This window comes from Conger conger, chromosome 3 (genome assembly GCF_963514075.1).
Source record: "Conger conger chromosome 3, fConCon1.1, whole genome shotgun sequence".
Classification (NCBI taxonomy): Eukaryota; Metazoa; Chordata; class Actinopteri; order Anguilliformes; family Congridae; genus Conger; species Conger conger.
The window spans coordinates 67,384,012-67,402,212 of NC_083762.1; the positions used below are offsets into that span (position 1 = coordinate 67,384,012).

An 18,201-nucleotide genomic window follows, 5' to 3' on the forward strand; every position below is an offset into this window, starting at 1 on the left:
CATTTGGCTGAACCTCCTATGCTCTTTGTGTCCTGCTTTGTTATGAATAAACTTTAACGCAATTTTTTTTGTGTTTTCGAGCTTTTCATAGCATCCTGGAGCTTTTCGTGTTCCATACTGATTCAAGTAAAACAAATGCAATTTTGGTAGAAGCATGCATATTTTAGGGTCTAACTGTTATTTTTCCCGAGAAGTTTGTAAAACAATTTCCCAGGTGACATGACATATGTTTTTGCATAATTATCAGATGACGTGCTGAGAAGGATGGGGCTCTTGGGGAAGGATAAGGGACATAAAAATAAATATTTGCTAACATGTTGTGGCTGAGGGTGGCACGGATGGTGCAGTGGGTAGCATTGCCCCTTCACAGCAGGGAGGTCCTGGGTGATTGGAGAGTCTAAATTGCCCATAAGTATGAGTGTGTGAGTGAATGGTGTATGTGCCCTGCGATGGACTGGTGACCTGTCCAGGGTGTATTCCTGCCTTTCGCCTAATGTGTGCTGGGATAGGCTCCAGCCCCCCTGCGACCCTGTTCAGGATAAGCGGGTTAGGATAATGAATGAATGAATGAATGAATGTTGTGGCTGTTTTAGATACTAAAACCAGGAAGGCAACACTGATGCGTGTTGGCTTTTAAGGTTCTTAACTCTCTGACTATCTTTAATGTCCTTCTGTGATTCTCTGTCTCAGAGAGCGCTAACTGAACAGAATCGAGACAGGTGCTGCATAGGGAGGGTTTAAGTGTTGATCTCTGCCTGGGTTGACTCTCAAGATGCTTCACTTCTGAGGGAATCGTTTCAAGTGGGTGGAGGATCTCTCCCCATACCCTGTGGTTGTGTCAGGCTGACAGTATTTGAAGTGCTTACAGACCTGCCTGCACTGTTTGATTCATCGCGAGAAAATATGCGGGTGGACAGTATATGCGGGTGGACAGTATATGTATGGATGAGACTTGGGGGGGTTGTGGGTTGTGGGTTTCAAAGTGGGCCAACTCTGCATTAATCGTGTAAAGATTAAACTAAACATCTAGTTAAGTGGGGAAGGAATGTGTTAATATATAAAATGCATGCAATTATAACCTGTTTGTCAGCTATATCTGACTAGAGTTTTGTAATTGACCCTTTAGTTAGCAAGATACTGTATGTAATTTTATAAAAGTTTGTAAAGGTCAATGACATGGCTATGAAGGCTTTTTCACCTGACCTGAACTAAATAATTGTTAAATGTTAAATGATTAAACTCTTCAAATGCCACTAAAATTCTAAAGCCCCTAGATGCAGATCCTTCAGAAGTGTGCAATCATGTGAAAGACAAATTGTGTTATGTATATTGGTGATTATATTTTTCTTGTGATGCAGGATTCGCTTACTTCAAGCAGTTGTTTAACCTTGGTCTGTTCAACACCCAGTTTGTGTTTTTGGGCTGGCATGTTCATGCTAAGGCCCCTGAAGTGCAGTGTGTACAGAGTACCAAAGTACATTTATTCTGTATTGTGTTTTGATTTAGGGCATCTTGTCATCGTCATTCCAGGTTATTTTCATTGCTTTTGTGGTAATTGGGCAGAAGTTTAAAAACCTGCAGGCCCCTTTTAATAGCTTGAGAAGTTCATTGCAGAAACCCTTTCCAGCATATTGTAGTCATCTTTGTTTCCTTGCCTGATTTTCAGGAGAAATGACTATGGTCCCATTATGTCCCAGGGCTTAGCTCTGTAGCCAGAGGAAGTGGCTTATTGGCTGAGCTCTGACGAGCACCCATAGGCCTAGCGGGATCAAAAGACATTGTCTCCCTCCATTTCAAAGCCATCCTACAGGAAACATAAGGTGGAGGAACTGAACGGGTCAAAGGGAGCCTGTTGGCTTTTTCCACGCACACACACACACACACACACACACACACACTCACATGCACATGAACACCTGCACATACATACTGTGCATAGTTCCAAATCAAACAGAGTTTTCACACCGGTCAAAGAAGTCCTGGAATATGCTGGAATGTTTCACTATCTGGCAAACAAACCGTGAATTGAACTGTATGTAATTTATCACATTTTTGGTTAAAAAAAAAAGAAAAATAAAATCCCTGCATTGTCAGTCTTCAGTTAAAATACCTGTGTTATTATTATTTTGCAGTCTAAATTATTATGAGCTGCAACCTCTCACCTACACTGTTGGCTTTATAGTAACACTTTTCATTTGTTGGTTTATAAAGGATTCAGTGCTTGGCATATCATGCAAAATTCTGTGAAATACTGTATATATCACCATCAATATTCAATATTTTCAGTTAATGCCCAAGAACCCTTAAATGGTCCCCAGTTTTTCTCCTTTGCTCTTTCATATGGACTTGCCACATGTTTTAGCATGTGTCTCTCCCCACTTCTGCCTTGGTTTACCTGGTGGTTGTGAAAGAGAAGCACATGTGAGTCTCACTCTTGTGATTTGGTCAATGGATCTACTTTTTTGGGCTGGGGAGTCAACACAAGCTAACACAAGACCTGGGTAAAAGAAAAGAAAAAGAAGTATTATACAGTCATCTAAAAAACTTTTTTTATTCTGAATGTTGACAACAGTGTTTCTTTATAAACTGCTACAAATCTGTAAGAATTTTACTTGCCTAAAAACATATTTGATATACTTTTTTTCCCACAGGTCTGGTCAACAGCCATCTTGTTTTTTTGGGTTAGCACGCACATCTTCGTTAAGGGCCTTGACTTTGCATGAAGTACATGTTTTCTTCTTTGTGGTGTACTATCATTTAATTAAAATCATCACAGGCATCACAAAATGTTTCATGCACTGTGAGGAACATTAGGTTGTGAGTTAGGAGTTGAATAGGCTACCTACACACCTGTGGTCTAGCCTCAAAATAACATTTTAACCATTTCAATTCCAAGCCCAATTTGAAGTGGCACCACCCAAATCCCAAGGTGTTTTTCGCTTTGGTGGAGGAAATAGAGAAATTTGAGAACATTTAGTAGGGTTTTAATAGGGGCTCAAAACAATAGGCACTCTTGGGACTGAAAGGCAAAGGTCGTTCATATCTGAATGCTGCTTGTGCTAAGAGGGTTATAGCAGTATTCCAAATTAACTATTTGACCCAAGTCTGGTGAATGCAATGGTAAAGGAGTTATGAGATATGAAGTCACCGGGAAGTTAGGCGGGGTGGGGGTTTGGCAAGGAGGTCCCGTCCCTGTTTAGCACTGCTGGGGGACCTGGGGGGTTTGAGGAATGTCGGCCTGAGGAGGAAAGCACCGAGTCTCTCAGACAGGAAGCGGGCGTGAGACGTTAGCACACGCTTCTTTTCAGAGTTTCGATCGGAGACAGGGATCGCAGACATCCGTCTTTACGCTTCTTTTAAACTCCCCTTTTAGCACGTTTAATCTGTGAAATGTAACACAAAATGACATTTTATTTGTTCCTTTGCCCCTTTTTACAGGTTTTATTATAGTTTGATGTTTTAGTGATGTGTTAGGTTCAATCAGTCGTGGATCATCAATTTTTACACCCAGGCCTTCAGTGAGTGTCTCCTCCAAAACCACCTCAAAATCTCACAACCACACTGCCATGAAGGCACTGCTTTTAGTTGTGTACCACTACCTAAGTCATTTTTATATATAGAAAAGTGATAATTGTAATGAATTATTAATAATTAAGTCACATTTTTCTTCATTCCCATAAATCTTAGGCCTTCACTGAAGGCCTTGAAAGTGTTCTTAATTAATATGTAATATCAAATATAAAAAGTCAAACAGCCCCAGCGCTGCTTGCAAGTGAGCACTGCAGTCCAGGCAATGTGAGTCTCAGCTTTTCCTACCAGCTGAAATTGTGTGGGAGTTTGCAGCTGCAAGGGATGACATTCTTCATTGTGGTGAGGAGGATCAGGCATTCTTGGGTCTCCAGTGCAGTAGTGCCTCCCTGTAAGTTCCCTGGCAACTATAGGGCACTGTCATCAAATGAGGACAGTAGTGCCTCATTTAATGATTTGAGTTTGAGTTTGAGCCTCATTTGAGTTCAAATTTAATCAGGCTTCAAATGTTATGACTGGACAGGGAATTATTTTTTTTTTGAGATATTTTTTAGGCCTTTTTCAGCTTTATTGGACAGTATAGTATAGAGAGACAGGAAGAATGGGAGCGAGAGAGAGGGGAAGACATGCGACAAATGTCAGACGGTCGGATTCGAACCGCCAACGTCGCGGCTTGCAATGAGCATGCGGTCAGTGCTCTACAGGCTGCGCCACCGAGACACCCCAGAGAATTTTAATTTAATCTCTTCTCATACTGTTTTTTGGCCACAGGTGAACAACTGGTGATTTCAAATTCCATTTTTAATTCCGCTATCTTCCAGTGTTCATTCCCAAAAGTGAGACCACTACTCATCTACTGTGCACATTGCCAGATACATCACAACTCTGCGAGAAGTAGGTGTTGCTGGTTGGCTCATCCTGAGAAGACACTGGGTATGAGTGTGCCCCTTGATTCAGTTTTGAATCCAGGCCATGCCAGTGTTGACTGTGGCCGCATGACTCGCCTGAGTTTTGTCCTGGTTTTCGGTCCATGTCTTATGTACAGCTTGGTGTTTGGGTGTGCCGGATCATTCGAAGCATTCCCATGAAAAATTAAAAGAGTAGTTTGGCGGGCAAAATGGGCTTTTGAAGGAGAGAACAAAGGAAAGGGAAATGTGGGTTAAAAATGTATTACAAAAAATAGGTCGGATTTTGCGTTGGAGGGAGAATGTGTAAACAGGGGGCCTTCAGAAATGCCTGGTTTTATCAGGGCTGTGACGCCACCGTTTCTTCTTCAGACTATTATTGCTCTGCTTAAATTTTTCTTCAGCCTGCACATAGTGATACTGCTCCCTCAGAACTAAAGCTTCTCTGGGTCTTTTGAAGATAAACTGCCTGGTCCATTATTGGGAGTAATTACAGCCTCACTTGGCTGCGACATCGAGTTGTTCTGTCCAGGAAGGGGTGCTCCCTGGAGTATCTGCACTCAGTGATCACTTTATTAGGTAGTCCTGTACACATATCAATCGTGTGGCAGCAAGTAAATGCAGGAAAGCCTGCAGACGTGGTCAAGAGGTTCAGCTGTTTTTCAGACCAAATGTCAGAATTGGTAGGAAATGTGATCTAGGTGACTTTGACTGTGGAATGGTTGTTGGTGTCAGACAGGGTGGTATGAGCATCTCCTGGGATTCTCACGCACAACAGTCTCCAGAGCGGGCAGCAGTTCTGCAGGCGGAAGTGCGTTGTTAATGAGAGAGATCAAAGGAGAAGGGCCAGACTGGTCGAAGCTGAGGGGAAAGTGACAGTGACACAAATAACCACGCATTACAACATTGGCATGCAGAAGAGAATCTCTGAACACACAACGCATCAAACATGTGGATAGGCTACAGCAGCAGAAAGTCTTAGAAATATGTATAATAAATGCCTAATAAAGTGCTCACTGAGTGTATATTCATTTGGCTGCTGGAAAGAGTCATAATTGCCAAACAATCAACCAAGGTAACCTTGCAACCATGACGCACGTATCATCATGAAAGTTTAAGAAGAAAGGGTAAAATAAATTGATTGATTGATGCCATTCCTGTTACTCCTTCTCTGGGATGCAAATGAACATGGAGACCTGCTTGTGGTGTAGCTTGGGTTTTGATGTTGTACCCCCCTCTGGAAAAAGGTAATACATTTTTAAAGAGGGAACTGGATTTAATTGAGTTATAGATGTCTGTAATTAGGACGAGGCACTGATAGAATCCTAATTAAATGTGGATTACACCAAGATAAATATTAATGAATTAAAGAGAGGAGCATCCCTGCTTGATAAAAGATAGCATGACAGTATATTTGATTTCATGGCCGTTTGGAGCTGGATAAGTTTCAGAAGGAGCTTCTCAAATCCCTGTATGAGAGACTCCTTCAAAGACGAGATCAAGAAAGGGATACAAATTCTGAAGGTGTACAGCAATGGAAGTGGTAGCACAGGGGTGACAATTCCCTGTTGGCTATTTGCAAGCAGAGGCATTAGCTTACACTTATTAACACTGGCAGGGAGAAGCATTAGCCTACGTTTGCCCTTATTGACTTTGGCAGGAACTGACATGAGCATTAGCGTACCTTTATGGACATTACTATGAGGTGGCATTAGCCTTAGCACATCCGTATAACCTCAGCACCAGGCTTTTCAGAAGGCCAGCAGCACCTTACAGAATCCCATGTTGATGCAGCCAAAATTCACAGTGCTGGTCCACTGCTCTATGGGTGAAGTCAACCTTTTGTAGATCATAAAGCTGGGAGTGTATTTGCTGTGGAAGCCAACTTTGTATAAACGGAGTGACAGCAGATAACGTGCTAATGCACAACCACATCATTTTACGTAATTTAGTTTCTATAGACTAGCCGGAGTTTGTTTCCGCAGCAAGCAGACTCCCAGCCTATGGCACCCCCTCAGCCTAGCTCCTTTCACTTCTGAGAGCTCGGTTTAACTTGGATGGTTGTTGAAACCAAGATGCGAAAGTGAATAGCCAGGGTATCCAGGATACTCTTTATGCTGCGGATGTACTGAAAAGCAGGGGTTCAGCTGTGGTTCCCCAGGTCCTGGCCTTTGGATCCTTGTGCAATGGTATCTTCCTATGTGGTGAAGTCACACTGTATTTAGCTATCAGTTGTAGGCTGGCACTCAGAGGTACAGTACATAGGTGTAGTGAGCAATACCTGTCTGGACTGCATATTTCTCTGCACAGTGTCAATAACCCAGTGGCAGCTTAATTTCCATATATAAATATTTGGACTGGACTCAAAACAGGCAGCTGTGACAAGGTCCTTGCATCTGTAATGCAATTTCTCTGTTGGGAGTGATTGCATAATGCTTTGCATTTTTCATTTCTAATGTATACACTATATGTTAACATTGGATGATGAAGGTATGCAGTCAATAAACTAGACACACAGTGTACCCACTCCCCCACTCATAAAGGAGAAAAAACAGAACACAACTTTGTAACTGACTGGTAATGAATTTTGTAACTTTAACCTCAGTGAATGGACGCCAAGCAGCAGGAATTGTGGGTTTGGTTTTTCAATAACCATTGAAAGTTATTGTAATTGAGTTTGGCGCAAGCTTGTAACTTGCATTTACTTTTTTCGTCTTTCAGAACATGAAGCAAAAGAAGCGTGCGATTGGCTCCGAGCGGCTGGATTTCCGCAATACGCGCATCTCTATGAAGGTAAAGGGAGCTGCTCAACCCCTTTCCTGCAGCCTTACTGCTGGTGTCTAGAAAGGGTTACAGTACAAAGCGCTGTACAATTGATGCTTCTCATTCACCCATTCATACACACACTCACACACCGATACACCGACGGCGATTGGCTGCCATTCAAGGCGCCGACCAGCTCGTCAGGAGCATTTGGGGGTTAGGTGTCTTGCTCAGGGACACTTCGACACAGCCCGGGCAGGGGATCGAACCGGCAACGACTGCTCTTACGGCCTGAGCCATGTCGCCCCCGTTATATGATAAAGTTACATGTCACATGCTTTCAATTATATATTCAATATATATTCATTCATATTGTAATTTCTGAAAATAAATGTGAAATTTTTTTATCAGATCAATGAATGCAGTGCTGGTCCTGTGTTCTAGAGGAAGAATAATTGACTCTGATTCATAGTGTGGGTTAAATAGAAAAATCAGACTCAGAAGAGAGATTCAGAAGAATAATAATATTATTATTCAATTGAAAATGCCAAGCCAACCCACAACAACCCATGCTTGTCTTAATTTGTACAAGCAGCATTTAATTTTGATTTTAGGTTAACATTTAGACTCACTGTAACTGTCTGTATTTCTTATACTCACATTTGAAGGACAATAGCCTTCACCACTACATGTAATGTGCCCTTATGATTATTTGGTGTGTACAACCAACACTTTCCCCATTTTTCTTACAGCAACTCCATGTTTCCTTTATGATTTATTGTGACTGCTACTCTGAGAAGCTTTACTAATTGGCTCCAGTTTAGTTTTTCTGGAATTATTATACTCTATTTATAGAGGTATTGTGATTGCTGCTTAATATGTGACAGTTGAAATGACATGTGAATTATGTATAATTGTTCAGACGGGGATGTCACCCAGACCACACTTCACTTGTTTTTCATTTTGAAAGAAATGATGTTGTATTGATTCTTTCATGATTGCATGTAGGCCTTTCTTTTTTGAGCGCTGCCTCACTTTAAAAAACTCTGACAGAGGCAAATCTGACCTTTGCAATAGCGCAACAGATTAACTGGTGAGCCTGTGCAATTGTTGAGAAAGAAAACTGGAATATGCATTACATAAAGCGTGCTCTAATCAGGCAGATCATTCATGTGGCCAAGTGGAAGATAATTGAACCTGCTGTCGCTCTGTTATTAGTGTAATCTTCATTTGAAAACCATGTTCATATTTAATATCGAACCCCATTTGACATTTCTGTCATGGACTTTCTTGTTCTCTGAGGGAGAGAGAAAAGGACAATAAATCATTGGGATACAGGCTAAAGATCGGTTAGCTGAAGCAGGAGTTGTGGTGTTGATGGACTGCGGTTAGACTCTGGTGTTGAGGGGTCTGTGGTTAGATTCTGTGGTGTTGAGGGGTCTGTGGTTAGATTCTGTGGTGTTGAGGGACTGTGGTTAGATTCTGTTGTGTTGAGGGGTCTCTGGTTAGACTCAGTGGCGTTAAGGGATGTCGATTATGCTCCATGTTGAGGGATTGCTGTATTAGTGTGCTGTTTTCTGTGTCCTTGAGCAGAGGAAGACAGAGAAACAATTGCAGGACATGATGTAGCAAGAATGACAATAGACTCTGGATTTATTTATTAATTTATTTATTTATTTATTTATCTATTTATCCCAGCCTTGGAAGTTAGATTTTATGTGAATTCATTCAGAACGTTTTATTCTTTTATTGTTTTGTTAATCCCCCCACTCTTTCATCGAGGACATGGAAGTGGTGGTATAGGATTTTGTGTAGGCGCAGGAAAATGGAGCCCTCAATAATGACATTCTTCACTCTCTTTTCATCACCTGCCTGTCATGAGCACTCTGTGCTTCTCTGCAGGGGATGAGCCAATCTGTGGAATAGAAGCCATCAACCCCACTACTTAGAGGAAATGAGCTTTCAGAGAGCTTTTCCTGGGTAGAGACTTTTAAAGGACAGTCACTGGAGAGAGAGAGAGAGAGAGAGAGAGAGACACAGAGACAATGTTGAAAATGATTTGCTGTGATGCGGCTAATGTCCAAATGTACATTAATATATTTGAACAAAAGCGAGGTGCAGACCTCAACGACCCACAGGGAGAGTGTGTAAGTGGCCCATTCTGTAAAAGCTCTCACTGCAAATGTAAGATGAGCGTTCTGGTGAGTTTCTGTGAGTGAACACACTGACCAATCAGCTCAATGTTAACTAAACATTGTAGAATCAATGAGGTTGCAGGTTTTTTTGAGGAAGCAAATTTCATGAAATTGGAACTGAACTGAAGTCATGGCTAGACAGGTACTTACGTATTAGCAGTTGTCACAGTGGCTCACTGGCAGGTGTGTTGGATAAGGGTGGAGGGTGCATGAGCTGGAGAATGGACTGTAGCACTGTTATACAAAAGAGAAGAAAATATGGAAAGTAGCAATACTCAATGTATTCTTATTTTATTGTTGAAGGAAGCTGCTATGCTGCTGATCAGCCTTTTAGAAAATAAATAAATAAATAAAAGACAATAAATAAAAAATATTCTCATGGGTGTCTTCTTACTGAATAATCTCACCTGAAAAAGTGTGAGCTCTGGTGAATATTATGTGATCACACTGTCTTTCGTGCATTTTAGTCTTATGATAAGGCTTAAGATCTTATTTCTTCTCTCTGAAGTGGAAAATATTTGCTTGTCTCAAGTTGCTGTTTACTTGACTAGTGAAATCACTTTTTAGCTTTTTTTGTTCTTTTTGGGGGTTTTTGCAGTGCAGTGTCTGCCTGTTTGTGTGTGTGTGTGTGTGTGAAACTGTCAGTAACTTCAGTTAACAAATTATGAGTTCCTCTGAACGGTATTTGCTTGAAAGGGCAATTCCCTGTAAGAAGCTCCGTAATGGCAGGATGTTTTTGTTTTTGATGCAATGATGTTATTTCGGTTTCTTGGCGAGTAGTCCGCATAGACCTGCTTGATAGACACATCAGATGTGAGCTTTGTTTTTCACACTGTGCTGTTGATCGATCGATCCGAGCTCTGGCCATAAGAGAATCTCTGCATGCCTCAATGGATTAGGTCAATTGGATTGAACTTAAAATGGTAAATGTCAGAAAGGCATCTGTGGCAGATCTTTATGAACCTCTCTCTTACTCCCTCAGTTACTGTTTCTGTTTCTCTTGGGCAAATCCAAAGAGAGGAAGTACCATGTTTATATTTCTTCTTTCTGTCAACTGACACCACTTGTACTTGTCCTGTACTCTTTTTGCCTGTTGCTTTTCAGATGGTCTGTTTCCCCTCGACATTTCCTCTGTCAAAAAAGACCATGATTTTCTGGACCAAGATTCACTGAAATCTCTTTGCAGGTAGGTTAAAACAGTTTATTTGGCCTTTTACTGTACATGTGTGAACTCTCGCTTGGATCAAAGTCAATGTTTGAGTGATTGAGAAGGGACACCCAGTCCATAGTCCACTGAGCCCTTCTGCAGAGAAGCTTTAAGCATTAAAGCGAACTTTATAAATCTGCCCTGTCTGTTGTCCTTCAGAAGTACTCCGCCCACTGTAGCTGGCTGTCCATCTCACAGGCTCTCCATCTTAGAGCAGTTTGGTCATGTATCTGCTGCCTGCAAATTAATAGTGATTAACCCCATTGTATTCTAATTTTGCTTTAGATTTTTCGCTTTTTTTATATTGCACTTTTTACAGAGAACTTCACTGAGATTCTTTACAGAGAATCAGAAGAAATAATTGTTGGTGACCACTACCAGCATTCTGAACACTCATCATACTTTGATTACTCGTAAATAAAAAAAACGTTTAAGGGCCAATTCTCTCTTAATGAATGAAGAACATGGCAATCACCCTGATGACGGTACACCTGGGAGCCAATGCATACGAATCTGGTGCAGTGAGAGTAGAAAAAAAACCATTCAATTGAATACATTTGGAAATAAATATCCAATTTATTCTGTTTCACAGTATAGCCGGCAGTTGGCATGGTGTGAAATTTGTGGACTGAGGGTCTAGTGTGATGTGCAGTCATCATATGCTACCATTCACTCATTCCATAGGCCCCTAAAGATGGTCTGTCTGTGCAATCACAGTGGATACAGTCCTCACGTGGACCCCTTCTGTGCATGGAAATCTCTTTATGCCACGCTTATTGGCATGAAGACATAGAAATGAGAGAGAGGGAGAAGGTGGGAGAGGGTCTGAGAGTGTGTGTGAGAGAGAGAATTGAGACTTTTTTTAAGTTTGCCCGCAAAATGTCCTGTTATTTTCTTCACTCACTTGGGATTGGCAGGTGCGGAATCTATGAATTCTCAGCCTCGGCACAAATATATTGGGAGGGCCCCCGGTCTGAAATGTTTTGTGACAAATTTAAAATAGAAACTCATATCAACTACCGGCCTGTCTCTCTTCTTCCCTTTCTGGCTAAAACCCTGGAACGGGCGGTCTGCTCCCAACTGTCCACTTATCTTCTCCACAACAATCTCCATGACCCCAACCAGTCTGGCTTCAAGAGTGGCCACTCCACTGAAACCGCCCTGCTCGCGGTCACTGAGGCACTCCACTCTGCTAAAGCAAAATCCCTCTCCTCTGTCCTCATCTTCCTCGACCTATCGGCCGCCTTCAATACTGTCAACCATGAGATTCTGCTCTCATCGCTGTCTGGGATGGGTGTCACAGGTTCTGCACTCGCTTGGTTTTCCTCCTACCTCTCTGGTCGCTCCTACCAGGTGACTTGGAGGGGCGCAGTCTCCGACCCTCAACCCCTACGAACTGGAGTCCCGCAGGGTTCGGTTCTTGGGCCTCTCCTCTTCTCGCTATACACCATGTCTCTTGGTTCTGTTATCTCTTCCCACGGCTTTTCTTATCACTCCTACGCTGATGACACCCAACTCTTCATTTCCTTCCCCCCCGACACCCAAATCACCACACGGATCTCTGCCTGCTTGGCTGATATTTCTGCGTGGATGACTTCCCATCACCTGAAGCTCAACCTTGCCAAAACTGAGCTTCTCTACATCCCTGCTAAGTCCTCTCCGTCAATCGACCTCTCATTGACTGTTGAGGACTTTGTAGTTTCCTCCTCCCGTACGGCAAAGAATCTTGGGGTGACTCTTGATAACTGCCTCACCCTGGCTCCACAAGTATCCTCCACTGCCAGAACCTGCAGGTTCTTTCTGTATAATATACGCCGTATCCGTCATCTCCTGACTGAGAAAGCCACCCAGCTCCTAGTCCAGGCGCTCGTCATTTCCTGCCTGGATTACTGCAACTCCCTCCTAGCCGGTCTCCCAGCGTGTGCCATCAAGCCCCTCCAGCTGGTCCAGAATGCTGCAGCCCGCCTGATCACCAATCAGCCCAGGTCGGCTCATGTCACCCCGCTCCTCATTGGCCTCCACTGGCTTCCCATTGCCGCACGCATCCGTTTCAAGGCCCTAGTGTTGGCATTTCAGGCTGCTAAGGGGACTGCCCCACCTTACATACAATCCCTGATCACTCCCTACTCCCAAGCTAGACCACTCCGGTCTGCCAGCTCTGGTCGCCTTACGGTTCCCTCTCTACGTGCACCTGGCGGTCGAGCTGCACGTTCACGCCTGTTTTCCGTTCTGGTTCCTCAGTGGTGGAATGACCTGCCTACCACTGTCAGAACAGCAGAATCCCTCCCCCTATTTCGACGCAGACTCAAAACCCACCTTTTCAAACTCTACCTTAGTCCTCCCTCCTGATTTCCCCTGCCCCTCCTTTCTGATATCCCTATCCTTGTCTAACCCCCCCCCCCCCCAAAAAAAAAAAAAAAAAAAAAAAAAAAAAATTCTGATGACAACTATGTTTAGAACAGCATTTCCTGTGTATTTTGCTAGTTTCTGGATGTGATGCTCTGACTTATGGTAGAACCTATGCACTTGTAAGTCGCTTTGGATTAAAAGCGTCTGCCAAATGACTAAAATGTAAATGTAAAATGTAAATATCCTGGGCCCCCTGCGGGCTTGGACAGCTGCCCCACCCCTATCTGCGGCCCCGGGGGCACAAACTCTCCACTTATCTATGAAACACCCAAGTATCTGTATTTGACTCTGATGAAGATCGTATTCGTCTTCCCCCTGTTGCTCTGAGCTTTCTTTGCTCCAGCATTCCATATTTTGTGAGCTGAGAATGATAAGGTTCTAACGGACATTTAAAAAAAATGTGCTATTGTCATATATAAATATGTTGTTTATAGGGCACTAAATACATGTGTGAAGTTTTATACAAAAATACTGTTTAAAACTATGAAAGAATGCTGCAATTTAAAAGCTTGGAGCCCATTAATTTTGGAATCTTTGAAGCTCAATATCTCGAAAATATAGCGCAGATAGAACCTTCTAATTCTCAGCTCACGTTTTTCTGGGCTTGTCTCCGTGAATTGTCCGGGTAAGGAGTCCTTATTACTTCACTGTCCTGCCTGTTGAGAGCCTGATAGTCCTAGTATTGGTAATCATTTGTGTGGGCGTTCTCCCTGTTTGCATCTCGTCTTATCTCTCAGTGTCTGTCTGTCTCCACACAGGAGGCTGACCGTGTTGAACAAGTGTGCCTCCATGAAGCTAGAAGTGCACTTTCAGAGGAAAGAGGTGGGTAGCAGCGAGGGCATCGCTAAATTTTTACACCAAAGGGATATTAACAACTTGTTCTTACCCTCAGCTATGCTCTAAAAATAAAATCACATCCGTTCCCTGAAATGACGAATGCCTGGTGCATAGTAAAGTGGTATAATTTTGCGGATGTCCATTATGTTTCCACTGTCATCAGTGTGGTGAAAGTACAGTACTTAGCCTGAGCTGCTTTTGCGAGTGCTGTTGGGTTGTGAATGCTGGACTGAATTAACTGACTGATGAGAGGTTATTTACCCTGCTGGGATAGGCCACTGGAATCATAGCCCAATTACAGCCATTACACTTCCATCTTCAAACTGGAGAAAAACTCACATACATGAAAAACTGTGCATGTGTATCTGTGTGTGTGTGCACGTGTGTGCATTATGAATATAAATGTGCATCTTATATGTTTTTTTTATTCAACGAAAATTCTCAGACAGAACATTCAACAGTCTTGTGCGTCGTGTATGTTAATATGTGCATGTGTCTGTTTGTCTCCTTGCAGAGTGAAGATTCAGAAGAAGATGATCTCTGTGCCATCAGCGACCGGTGGGCGTTCCAGCGCGACAGCAAAAGATGGTCCCGATTGGGCGCCCTCTCTTACCCCTCCCCCCCCTCCTCCCCGGGGGCGGAGCGTGCGCAGACCTCCGAGGGGGAGTGGGGCAGCAGGGAGAGTGACCTCAGCGACCTGGGCGCGGCCTCGTTGCTCAGCAACGGCAGCCTGGGCACGCAGAGCGCCCATGTCACCTCCTCCAACTCGACCGTGGCCTCCTCTTCCTACCACAGTGACCCGCCCCCCGCCCGGCCCCGACCCAAGAGACGCACCAAGAGCTTCCTGCGCAGGATCGAGTCCTTCCGCCGCCGGGAGAGAGAGAGGGAGGGCCAGAGCGAGAGGGCGGCGGCCTGCGCTGAGGACACGCCCCTTCACGCCGGTGTAGACACGCCCCCTCCCGCCGGTCTGGCGTGCACGGCCGGCGACAGCCTGCCCGGAGGTGGGGGGAGGAGCCGGTTGCCGTTTGCGCGACGGGCGCTGACCCTGGGGAAGCCCTCGACCGCGAACGGAGTGAACCTCGCTAGCCGTAGGGCGAAGACCCAGAGCGGCGGCCCGTACCTGGAGGATTTCCGGGTCTTTCCGAGCTCCCCAGACTCCCCGGAGCAGAGGGGGAGGGGCCGGCTGGGGAACGTGGTGCACCTCCCTCCGGACCACACGCCCGGAACCTTCCCCAGGTCCCTGTCTGTGGAGAGCTTGTGTCCCCCTGCCGCGGGCGAGGAACTGGATGGGGTCTGGCAGTTGGGCGGAGCCTCGCTCGAAGCGTGCGCGGGGGCGGCGGAGCCGGCCGATTCGCCGGGAGCGACTGTCTGGAGGCGGGGCTCCTGCGGCTCGGTGGGGAGCGTTTACGACAACGTTCCCGACCCCCCCCTGAACGGCACGCCCCAGGAAATCACCCAGCACCTGGACGACATCCTGCAACGCGTCCAAGGCCTCCAGCAGAGCCTCCACATGTGGTCCCGCAAGATCTGCCCCGAAATGGAGGATGAGGAGGACGGGGAGGACGAGGAAGAGGAGGGCAGCCTCGTTTCGGGGGGCACGGTGGAGACGGTCCGCACCCCCAGCCTCCATTTTGAGGAGCAGTCCATCTCGGACGTGGGCACGGCGGCCAGCGACGTGGACAGCACGGGAAACTCGCTGAACGAGGCTGAGGAGCTGGAGATGAGGGAACGCCGTGATTCTGGAGTGGGGGCCTCTCTGACCAGGCCTAACAGGTGATAATAATAATGTCCGTTCAAAATATTAATAATATTCATAATTTTCATTTTTTATTATTTTAAATTCTTACATGTTTTCATTTTTCATATAAAACAGGAAACATACTGGAAAAAAAAATGGGAAGTTCCATAATTAGAACACATGAGAAAAATAAATATAGTCACAGACAAAAAAAACCCCAAACCTAAAAAAGAAACAAAAATATAAAAGTATATAATGAATTGTATACATGTTAGTCATACATTTTATGATATTGAGTGCCTTAGATTCAGATTGATGTTGAAGGAAAGTTATAATTACAAACCTTTGCAAGCTTTGTGAATGTAATAACAGCTTACTGCAATACTTACTGTGGTTCCTCTCTGTGTTTCCCTGCGGCTGTGTTCCAGAAAGCTCCGCTGGCACAGCTTCCAGAACTCGCACAGGCCCAGCCTGACGTCTGCGTCTCTGGAGATTAACCGGCAGGCCGCCGCGCAGCTGAACCTGCTGCAGAAGTTCTCCCTGCTCAGACTCACAGCCACCATGGAGAGGTACTCTGTACCCAGCAAACAGGGCTGGAGCTGGTGAGTACAAAAACAAAACAAGTCCATCTCAACAACTATTGAGATTTAAATACTGTACTTAAATCTATTTTCCTTTTTTCTGAGTAAAACAAAACAATGTGTTCTACTTTAGAGAAAAAATAAGATGTCTTTGTTCTTATCGCAAGACTAAAGCGATTGCAGTTTTTTTTGCCGTGAACAAACCACATCAATCCACAGAAGCAGACAGACCGTAGACCCACAGACAAACACCTGCAAATGTACTGACAGGAACAGGCAGCACACAGAAACACAGAGACATACAGCCACACAAACAAAATATCAGCGAGATGGACTCATAGAAGAAGAGTGTGGGTTTTGAACAGGAAAAAGGGCCATACATGTTCTTAGGCATGTGCCAACACTGTATATGTGTGGTAATCGCAACTCTTATGACAACTCAGTCTTTGGTTGAGATATTTAGCACATGAAAGGTCAATATTTCATTTTTCAGTGATTTCTAGGAAATTAGAGGTTACTCATGACAAAATGACTCATAAACAAGTTAGAGCTCTTAGTCATCCCTCTCCCCCAGGACTGTGCCGAAGTTCATGAAGAGGACCAAAGCCCCGGATTACAGAGATAAGAAGGTGTTTGGAGTGCCCCCGCTGGTCAATGTGCAGCGGAGCGGGCAGCCCCTGCCCCAGAGCATCCAGCAGGCCATGCGCTACCTCCGCAGCCGCTGTCGTGACCAGGTACTGTAGACCCCCCTGGCCAATCTCATCTCTGCTCTGGAAACATATCACCTCTATATGACCTGGGTTAGAGACGTTTCAAAAAACCTACGTCACTGCTCTTTGTGAATATTTTGTGGGCATTTTAGATGCTAAATTTACCATATTAATTATTTCATACTTATATGGTAATAGAGCCATTCAAAGAGAAACCAAAGGTATCTTGGCTCCATGTGCGTATTTATGCCTATTTTCTGATCACTTAAAAAATCATGTCCTTGAAATGAAGCCTGAGTAACTTTTTCCTGACCAGGTTGGAATATTCCGGAAGTCGGGTGTGAAGTCCCGGATCCAGGCACTGAGAAGAATGAACGAGAGTTCCCCGGATCATCTGGACTATGAGGGCCAGTCCGCCTACGATGTGGCTGACATGCTGAAGCAGTACTTCCTGGACCTGCCAGAGCCCGTGTTCACCTCCAAACTCACAGAGACCTTCCTGCAAATTTACCAGTGTAAGCCTCATACTGTCTCAAATACCCGAACATTAATGCAGGTTTTCCTGAGACAGGCCTAACTCACAGACTTAACTTTAACTTTAGACTTCATACTGTAGGCTTACTACCTGCTGTAAAATCCAGCTATGCCCGCTTGACCAGCCTGAAAATTGAGCTGGTCATAAGCTGGTCTAGCTGGGTATGAGCTGGTCAACCAACATGGCCCTGCTGGTCATGAAGCTGGTGTAGCTGGGTATGAGCTGGTCAACCAGCTGGTGCTGGTAGCTTGTCAAGCAGCTACCAGGTGTTTGAAAACATAGCTTGGGCTGATCAAACCATGTCAAGCTTGGAACTGTTCTGAACTGGTGAACCAGCTACCAGCGGTTTAAAAACCTAGCTTGAGCTGTTTTTTTAAGCAGGGTAGTGTTCGCTTGGGTTCATTGCTAATCTCGCAGGTGTTCCTGGAGATGTACCAGTGTAAGCCTGTGTTCATGTCCAGACTGTCAGGGACATTCCAGTCAGTACCAGTTACATTTCATGCACCAGTGAAATACATTTTGTGCTGCAACCTTCTGTCAGTGTGCTTCTTCCAACATTGCTGACAGTTTCCTGATTATATGTGGCGATGTAACCTATTTTCAGATTTGTTTTGATTCTTGCCTTCCGTGGCTCTGGCAGACATGTCATTGTTTTTTTTTTTTTAACAGACCGTAATTGTTAATTATAATCGTTAGGTTGCAAATGACAAAAAGACATCTCGCATCCAAACAGATGGAGCCACGCAGAAAAAATATTAGCTACCGATCTGGAGTCTGACAATGGCGTTTTTTT

General features: G+C 44.4%; 1 protein-coding gene across 3 annotated transcripts in view; it reads left to right on the forward strand.

Moving 5' to 3' along the window:
* Positions 1-18,201, forward strand: part of LOC133124037 (stAR-related lipid transfer protein 13-like) — a 43,900-nt gene that overhangs the window by 14,858 nt on the left and 10,841 nt on the right. For all 3 annotated transcript variants that reach the window (XM_061234867.1, XM_061234869.1, XM_061234868.1), the window contains exons 2-8: positions 7,155-7,226; positions 10,496-10,577; positions 13,766-13,829; positions 14,359-15,617; positions 16,011-16,184; positions 16,738-16,897; positions 17,190-17,388. In XM_061234867.1, the coding sequence (XP_061090851.1) occupies positions 7,155-7,226; positions 10,496-10,577; positions 13,766-13,829; positions 14,359-15,617; positions 16,011-16,184; positions 16,738-16,897; positions 17,190-17,388 (2,010 nt within the window). The remainder of the gene's footprint in view (positions 1-7,154; positions 7,227-10,495; positions 10,578-13,765; positions 13,830-14,358; positions 15,618-16,010; positions 16,185-16,737; positions 16,898-17,189; positions 17,389-18,201) is intronic.